We start from the raw sequence: 8775 nt of genomic DNA on the forward strand, positions 1-8775 counted from the left end.
AAGGGCTTTGCCGCCGTCATCTGCATAATATGACAATGACAGCAATATGACACTATTACATCGTTGTGGCCTTTGAGATGTGTCTGAAGTGTTTCGAACTTGGTTGGTCAGAATAAAGGACTCTTTCTCTGCGTAGTAATTAATGCTCCCCCACCCCCAACACTTTCCTCACTTTCCGCCCCCTCGGTCGTCAAATGAGCCTCTTATGGAGGCCACTTCTCCCAAGGCGGACTCTTTGACCTCTACGCGTTACAGAGGAGGCCTATGTGTGTGTGTGCGTGTTCGTGCGTGGCCCCGAGGCGCGCCGCCGCACCGAAATCCTCGTCCCACAGTTACAGAGCTCCTGCTGCCACTCTGGCATCTGGCACGGCTTCAGAGGACGACAGCCGCCCGTGGGGGAGCTTCGAGTGGAGGATGTGAAGTGCAGCCTCCCGCCGTGCTCGGCCCCACGTGAGCATCGCTTCCTGGACATAATGTCTACCCCACTTTTACTTTTTTTTTTTTTTTGCATTGGTGAATTAGCATGTGACGCAAGTGAAGCTACAACTTGGTGCTGGAGTAAACATAGAAGGGTATTTCCAGTATCTGATGACACTGGTTAGACTGAATTAATTCTGCACAGTGATTGATTGGCTGGCATTGCAATACTTCATTTACTAATCAATGTTATGAAATGAGATGCCTACATCTGTGTGTGTGTGTGGATCACCATAAACAAATAAATAAATAAATGGTATTACCCAAACCCTCGAGGAAGACAATTTGAGGGCAATATGCAAAGAATGAACTAATGTTTTAGTGGTCTTCTGTAACAACAGATAAATGACTCCCAATGACATCCAATTTCAATGCTTTATGCCACAGTAGTAAAAAAGGAAAACTTTTAAGCTCCTGTTTGCACGTATAATTCAAATGTACTTCTGTGACTTGCACATCCTCCCGTGCCGCTGTGCTGAATGACAACCAAAAAAAATGCGATTACACATTTTTCCACTCCTCCTTGAGAAAGTGGACGTATTGGGAATGTGATCACAGACGTTGATTCACGAGTGGGGAGCCGCACCTTTGCTCACGTGGAACTGCGTTATGAAATACAGTCCTCAGCAAAGGGCAAACAGTTACTGACAAAGCAATTTTCTACTCAAGGTCTCCGTAATACATTAAGGAAGGTTGAACTTAACCTCATAGATCATTGTAGGAAAACCAAAGTACATATCACTGCCGACATGTCTACCATACGACAAGAATGTAATTACAACGGTGCATAAATAAAAAGCCTCTTCAATACAATGATGCATTATCATGTAAGGAACTTCTAAAGAGGCACAAAACACCTGAGAATCAATTCACCTTGGCTTAATCGCTTTGCCTTGTTGAGTTGCCAGGAACAAGAAATGATAAAAGTTCTTCAAAGTTTGATTTAGTGGATACGGAGGTCAGACGCAGTGCAAGAAGTACAAGGACAGTGTGGTTTAAACTCTGTTCTTCAGCGCATTGAATGAGGTGGAACAAATAACACAAGGATGAAGTTCTGACTTTTAGCTGCAATATAAAACCGATCTGGTCATTTATTCACAATGGATTGAAGGATTGTGTAATAGCAGTCTAAGCGGAGAACCGGCGCAGAATAATCACCATGCTCTGCAGTTCCCCTCAGTCTTTAAAGCCTTTCAACTCGTTTTTGTGATTCATTCTCACCATTATTATTTTGCATGTTTCCAGCAGCTGCTATTAAAAACAAAAAGCGATTTACTTGTCCTCTCCAGTTTACATTTTTTTCAATTCTCAGAAATATGCTGTGATGCATATGTAACCTGGTGAAGTCATGGTGAAAAGGGAGAATTGTAACCACTATAGCAGAAGGTCTTCTAGGGTGTTTAGCAACTATTCAATCAGGCAATACATCATTAATTATAACTGGTCGCGCTGCCACAATGTCATCAAAATTCTTTTGATTGATGTAGAATTAAAAAGTGCCTCCATCCACATTTAGTGAACGTTAGTCTTTTCATACATTTACCTATCAGTCATTAACCAAACTCAAAGTGCGGACTGTTTGGTGGAGTACAGATCGTGGTTCGAACCGGTCTTTATTCCTCGGGGTTCAGAACCATACGGACAGGACTCAGACATCCGTCATCTCGTCTTCCATCTCATCCCCCTCGCCTTCCTCCTCCTCTTCCTCTTCTGATGTCACATCCGGCTCATGCATCTGAGAGATGCACTTTGGGCACGAGCAGACAAACAGGTAGTTTTCCCTGGGGACAAAATGTTGGGGCCAATCAAATTGTTGAAACTCTCACAAGAACTGAAATGAATCAAACACTCACACCACAACAAAGCAGTGTTTGATAAAAGAATCTACGCCCACTTTTCATTCAGTGGGTGTAATATGGCGGGGCTCTTAAATTATGGCTTTGACATTTACCCACAAAAAGCTGGATTCTATCTGCACCTTCTCAAGGCTGAGAAGGCTAGAAACAAGGTTTTGAGGGGTGTATTCCAAAGATGGATTGACGTGATGTTGAGATCTACTTTCTCCTTCACTACCGCAACTCTCTCCATGCAGGAAGGTGTCGGTTAGCCGCGTCTCGCCTGCAGCTTGTTCAAGCTTCACCCTGGTTCCACAAGGAAGGATCATAGCTCCACTGTACTGGCCTCTTTCCACCAGCCACCAGTGGAATAGTTAAATATCAACGCCGGTCGAGCATTGTTCTGTTTGTTGAAACATTAGAACCTGTCCAAAGACCCATCTCTATTTCTTAGCGTCTTAACTACATTATGAAGATATGCAATACAAAATTTTGTTTATTTTTTATTTGCTTGCATTTTAATTTTTCTTTTTATTAAGAGCTTATCAAGTTATGATATACTGTTTTTATGCTTAGTTCCTGTTGATTTCATAATCATTATTTATTTAGGTCTGTTTTTCATTTGATCATTCCTGGTATTTACAGGTGGATTTCAGACCACTATTCTTACCTCAGTACTTTGTGTCTGCTATGACGGCTTCGGTCCCGCTGACAGCAGTCCAAATAACTGATGCAGATCTCCTGAAAATTGAAGAAAACATAATTGAACTGGCTAAACAATTGCAGTTAAGTCCTTCAGACACGCTACTGTGTATTTTTCAGAAGGGCAGAAATAATTCAGGTTTCTGCCATGTTTTTCCCCCCCTCGTGCAGGACGTCGCTATGTCCTTCCATCTTTCCACTGGTAGTAAACAAAGACTTCTTGTCTCCGGGAGGACTAAAGGAAGAGCTCCGCAGTGAACGCAGCAGGGTCGCCGTGACATTACTGTGCCGCGCAGATGCAAGGCTTCTCATTCTCTCTGACAGCTTGACAAACCAACCCCAATCCTCAAAGTCTCAGCCTTCTAATACCAGCTGACAAGGGAGCACGCAGAGCTAGAGAGGGATGTTCTGTGCCGGGCCAGAATTTATCACTCCGAACCCAGATGTGTCAGCTGACCTCTCCTGGGGTGATGTCACTGAGGGCACTGAGCTGGAGCAGGAAGTTGTTGTCGGGGAAGGACGCCTCGGCGTTGGGTATGCAGCTGTGGTTACCTGCAGGGGTCAAAGACAGGAAAACAGGGGACGTATTGACCGGCGTAAGAGCGTGTTTGAAAAGGTGAAAAGTGACAGCACTCATGACAAGGAGATCAGACGCACTTACATGAGCTTTGAAGCAGAAACAGTCCAGATCCCTCACAGTTTAGGAAGTCTCCCGTTTCTAGAGGGGCAAGAGACATGTGATGCAAATGTATAATCAGAGCAAAGGTAATCGGGACAACACAGGCGATTATAAACACTTTGTCATCACATCTGCTCAAGACGACGAACAGTTAACGCGGAAGAGACTGAAAGGAAATGGGTGACCTTTCTCGATGTCCTTGTACAGCTGGTCGATAAAGGAGTCCAACTGCTCCTTCTGCTGGGCAGGAAGCTCAAGTGCATCGCAGGCGTGAACCCACTGACTCAAGGAGCTGAACAGCACAAAGAGAGAGAATGACTTGAGCTAAACAAACACCCAGAGTTAAAAACGGAAGGAGAAAAGTGGCAAATGTTTACCTCGTGCCAATGCCTTGTCCATTAGTCCCCACCAGAGCGAACAGAGAGCGGAAACCCTCTGGGACAAACCACTGCAATCAAATCAGAACTTCACTCATCCATGTCGGAAAATCACATATTGCATTTGACACTTAATACCAATAGGTCAGAGTCCGCTTCTTCCTCCTGAGCCGTTTGAAATCAACTTTCCAGATAAACAAACTGCCTGTGCAGTAAAGTGGTTTCCTATAAAAGCATCACGTATCAACTGCTGGGATTGTGCATCTGCATTATAACACAAACCGAATCCGCAACCATTTTGATCATTTATTGGTTGGTTGGCATTTGAAATATATTCCATCTCACCCGACTAAGATGATCATCATGAAGTGCTGCTTTAAAAAGGCTGTGTAGCAAAACCAGCTGCCCCTACAGAAACAACGTCAGACGGATTAAAAGGGACATTTTACATAACAGAAAGAAAAAAAATATCATCAGCATAGAATGCCACAGAGGGAATAGAAGCTGCTACAGGAGGGAGCAACCCTGACACGCTTTGCTTATTCAGCCATAAACGACTGCGATTAGCATTAGAGCATGACACCGTCTCCGTAATGCCAGACCGTAGACTGCAACTACATTCCTATCACATTCTGTTCTGGGAGCTTTTTTGTAATACAGTTTTTCATCTTATATGCGTTACATCGGAACTCGAAGGAGTGAGAATTCCTGAGATGCAAGATAATGATCATCAACGACAATAATAATTACATTTCATACTATGACACTTCAGATAACATACAATACTTTGTCGGACATGCTATACATGTTGCTTTTGATTATCCTAATCTAGGACTTTTTCTAGATCTATGATTTTTTTTATATTATGGAAAACTATACTAGGACATTTCCTCCCTTTGCAAACATTTTTGCACCTTTTAATATGAGGGTAACTTACTCTGAACTTCTCTCCCAGGAGCTTATGGGCGATCTCCTCCTCTTCATTACCTGTTCGGCTGCAGAAGTGAGAAAACAGCTTCTGCCAGTGTGCTTTGTCTTTGGCCTGCATGACAAAATGTTAAAATATTAATATCAAATGTGCCTTTCATTTTTTGCATTCTGTATATCTTTGATACAAATGTATTATGTTTCAATGCCACAGATAATCAAACTAAACTAAACAAAAGTCCAGGTAGTGTTGACACCAAAGAGAAAATGTGTAGCTTTTAACTTTGTAAAGAATCATTTCTATTTTTATGTCATTGTCACCTATTTTCTTCAGATAAGTTAAATCCCAAATTACATTTTTTGGAAAGGTTTTGGCTGCAAACATGACACTGTCGTACCACTACTGTATAGTTGCTATTGGAAACTTTTTAGTAAAAGTGTACTTCAGCGACAGATTTTTTTAGCAGCCTTATCTTTATTGTTTATAACCATCTGACAGATGAAAGTCTGAGATGAACTCTGTTTTGGTCTCTACCGACTGCTGAGGGAAATACCTGCCTCCTGCATTTAACGGTGTGTCATTTGGTGCTGAGCAGAAAGCATATTGTGGGTTTAATAAAAGACATTTGATGAGAGCCACTTAAAAGCTTTAAATTAAATATCTGCATCACATCAGGGTTTTGGGTCTATTAGAAACATCCTCACCTCAGGTTGTCACGTTCCGAAAATTATTGTCACATCGGAATTTCTATGCAAGGAGATCTGTATTTGTCATGGCAGGGTATGTCCTTTTCTACAGAGGTGTTACTACACTACAATGAATTGAACCTAAAACGATTCATACCCAACAATTTCGGAATCAGAAACTCACTTGTTTGACAGCAGCTACCATTCTGGCCATAAGCATGATGCTGGAAGTCTCGGGGGGATAATGCATACTCCTGAGGGGAAGACAAATCTTCATTAAGGGATGTAGGTTTTTCTTTTTTTTCTGCACACAAAAGAGGGTTTGCATTGAAAATCTGCATAAAATGCCCTCTGACCTCCATGCATCTTTGAGCTTGTTGATGGGATGGTCCGGATCGTCCTGGGAGGAACCCAAACACAGAGCTCGATGGTACTGATCTGCTGCAGCTTGTCGACACTCGCTGCTGCAGTACATCACCTACACAGGAAGATGTTTTTTTTTACCCATCAGAAGACACTGAAAGCAAATCCCTTTCAGTGACACAATGTTTGAGAAATGCAACAAAGACTTCAATGGTTTTCTATGACTTCAAGGACGAGTGTCTGAAAGCATGTCCCTTCGATGCAGTCTCAACAGCAACATAAGTCAAAAATACAGTGGCTCCTTTAACCCACTATAAGTGACCGTGTCACTTTTCCGATGGTAACATTAGGAAAAACTAAAAGAAAATTAACAAAAACACAAATATGAAAATTGCACTTCTTTTAAGTTTTTCGTACTGTATGTAGCAAAAACTTTTTGCTACATACAGTAAAAGTTACCAAAATAATTATAATACGATCCAAAACACCAACACAGGAGTCTAAAATCAATCAGCTGTGAGTCAGCCGGCTTTAAATCAACATGTTCATTGTCTTAAATTGATCCAAACACTTTATCCCCCTACTCTGAGATACAATGACGACTTCTCATGAATCTAATCAGTGGCATATCCGGTTCTCACTAACCTGGCAGTGGGGGCAGGCTTGGTGCAGCTCTGGTCGAACACGGCACAGCTCGGGATGAGGAAGGCTGAGGCCGGGCATCCCGCTGAGTCTCCTGGCATTCTCCTCTGCAGTCTCCAGAGCGCGTAAACAGAACTCGCAGGCTGTGAAAGGATAACGGTGCAAGAGCAGAGCAGATGAGCAGAGGTAAAGCACTGCTGCAGGTTTAAGGTGCACAGAATTTTATTTTATAAATAGTATTATTAATGCAACATCTGCATCATTCCTGGTTATTTAACTAAAGCCGGATTTCAAATGGTCCAGTATGGTGTCACAAAACCTTAATCTCAGGCCGTGTGTCACATCTGTCTCCCGTCTCGTCTCTGCACACTGTTGGCACTCCAATGATGGCAAAAATGCCAAAAGCTAAAGACAAAATGCAATCTGCCATCACCGCAGGACCCGCGAGCCTCTCGGACCCAGAGGTCCTCGTGCAGGACAGAAAACTCACAAGCTGGCCTCAACCACAAGGCTTCCCATCGCGCCTCAAAGACACATCGTTTTGGACAGATGCTTTAGACTTTATATCACCAACATGTATTGGACAAAATGTTGCACATTTCATAATAAATTTGATCTATGGATCTAAATTAAAATCTTTTTAATTGTCAAAAAAAATCTTGTTAATGTTTGATGTCCAAACGTTGTTACATCACTAAAAATAGTCAACATCTCACCTTTGTATTTATACAAAGTATTCCACAGGAACTGAGCAGAGACCAGAGGCCGCTCAAGGAAAATGGCATCTCCCTTCTTGATGCCCTTTTTGGCAAAGAGACCCTTTCCCTGAAACATAAACACACATGTCCGTTGTGCAGCAGCTCACGCACACATTTCCCTACAATAAATCGTGTTTGTTTGCTTCGCCCTCGTCCTCCTGCTATCACAGGTTTGCATGGTTTATGAGGGGAAGATTCCTGCCACTCGGCGGACAACATGCATTATGTATGCATAACGGCCGGATGGATACGTCGTCAGCACGCAGGAATTAGATGAGGGAAACCATGTGACCTTCTCTCCTGGCGTCGGGGCACCACGTCATTTATTTCAATGCTAATGACATATTTATTGGTTTATGCTAATTAGAACTAGCTGTCAGACTCAAAACTGATGCTAAATTGAATTAACATTATTCGATTTTTTTTTCTCGCTTCGTGAGCCCGGCGTTAACCCCTACGAAACAATTAAGTTAACTTAACATGCTTCATGCACATCAAAATAAGTTAAATGGAGTAAAATGGTGGATGCAGGCTTCGGGTTTTATAACACCACAGCAGACGAACTAACTGGTAGGGCAAGAGATGGTTTAATGAACCAGTGGCGGCTCCTCCGGCGCCCCGCGAGCCCATCAAGGCTCGGCTCTGCCCGGCTGCGATGCCCGCGGACAGCCGGCACGCGGACAGCCGGCACGCGCCCTCCACACGGCAGATGAATCGAGACTTTTTAAGTCCGAGCAACTCTGAAGCGGCTTACCTTCAAACTGTTTATAAATCTAACATCCACGCAGGTGGAGACTTTGCCGGGGTCCACACAGAAGGAAAACATGTCATCCACGGGAGCCGCCATGTTTCTGTCGAACTTTCACCTCTGACGTCTTATCTGTGCATCGGCGCAGCAGCGACCTCTCGCGGGCAACATGTAAACTGCAGGTCTCTGCGGCTAATTGACTCATTTAGCCACTGTTGTACAGTAGAACTATTTCGGGAGCTAAAATACAAAGTACATGATAATCACCAGCTTTGAAACTGTATATATATGTAAGATACCCGACACATATTCACAAATGTGTTTTAGCATTTAAGTCTAGACTGGTAAATCATTCATTTAGCCTTCCCCGGTCCAAACTGGCCAAACAATACTAAAAGAGGTGCAAATGGTTTTGGTTACTTTGATTTGACTATTCTCTTGATTATTTACTTAATTAATATTTATATTCATAATAAATTATAGTTAGTGACAATTGAAAAGGGAACTAACTAGCTGTAGCAACATTTACAGCTTATGGGCACAGAAATGTCTGGAAATACAGTCTGAATCAGTGAATGGG

At 42.8% G+C, this 8775-nt stretch overlaps 1 protein-coding gene across 1 annotated transcript; it reads right to left on the bottom strand.

The window, feature by feature from the left end:
* Positions 1-1061: 1061 nt before the first annotated feature.
* smyd5 (SMYD family member 5) lies at positions 1062-8353 on the bottom strand. The gene is made up of 13 exons (XM_037462112.2): positions 8202-8353; positions 7406-7514; positions 6693-6832; positions 6041-6162; positions 5869-5938; positions 5008-5112; positions 4416-4478; positions 4071-4141; positions 3879-3985; positions 3676-3732; positions 3472-3566; positions 2983-3053; positions 1062-2258 (listed from the first exon to the last, which is right to left on the bottom strand). The coding sequence occupies exons 1-13, from the start codon at positions 8292-8294 to the stop codon at positions 2126-2128; spliced, it is 1236 nt and encodes a 411-aa protein (XP_037318009.1). The 5' UTR covers positions 8295-8353; the 3' UTR covers positions 1062-2125.
* Between the last annotated feature and the right edge of the window lie 422 nt (positions 8354-8775).

The sequence above is a fragment of the Pungitius pungitius genome, chromosome 2, assembly GCF_949316345.1.
Source record: "Pungitius pungitius chromosome 2, fPunPun2.1, whole genome shotgun sequence".
NCBI lineage: Eukaryota > Metazoa > Chordata > Actinopteri > Perciformes > Gasterosteidae > Pungitius > Pungitius pungitius.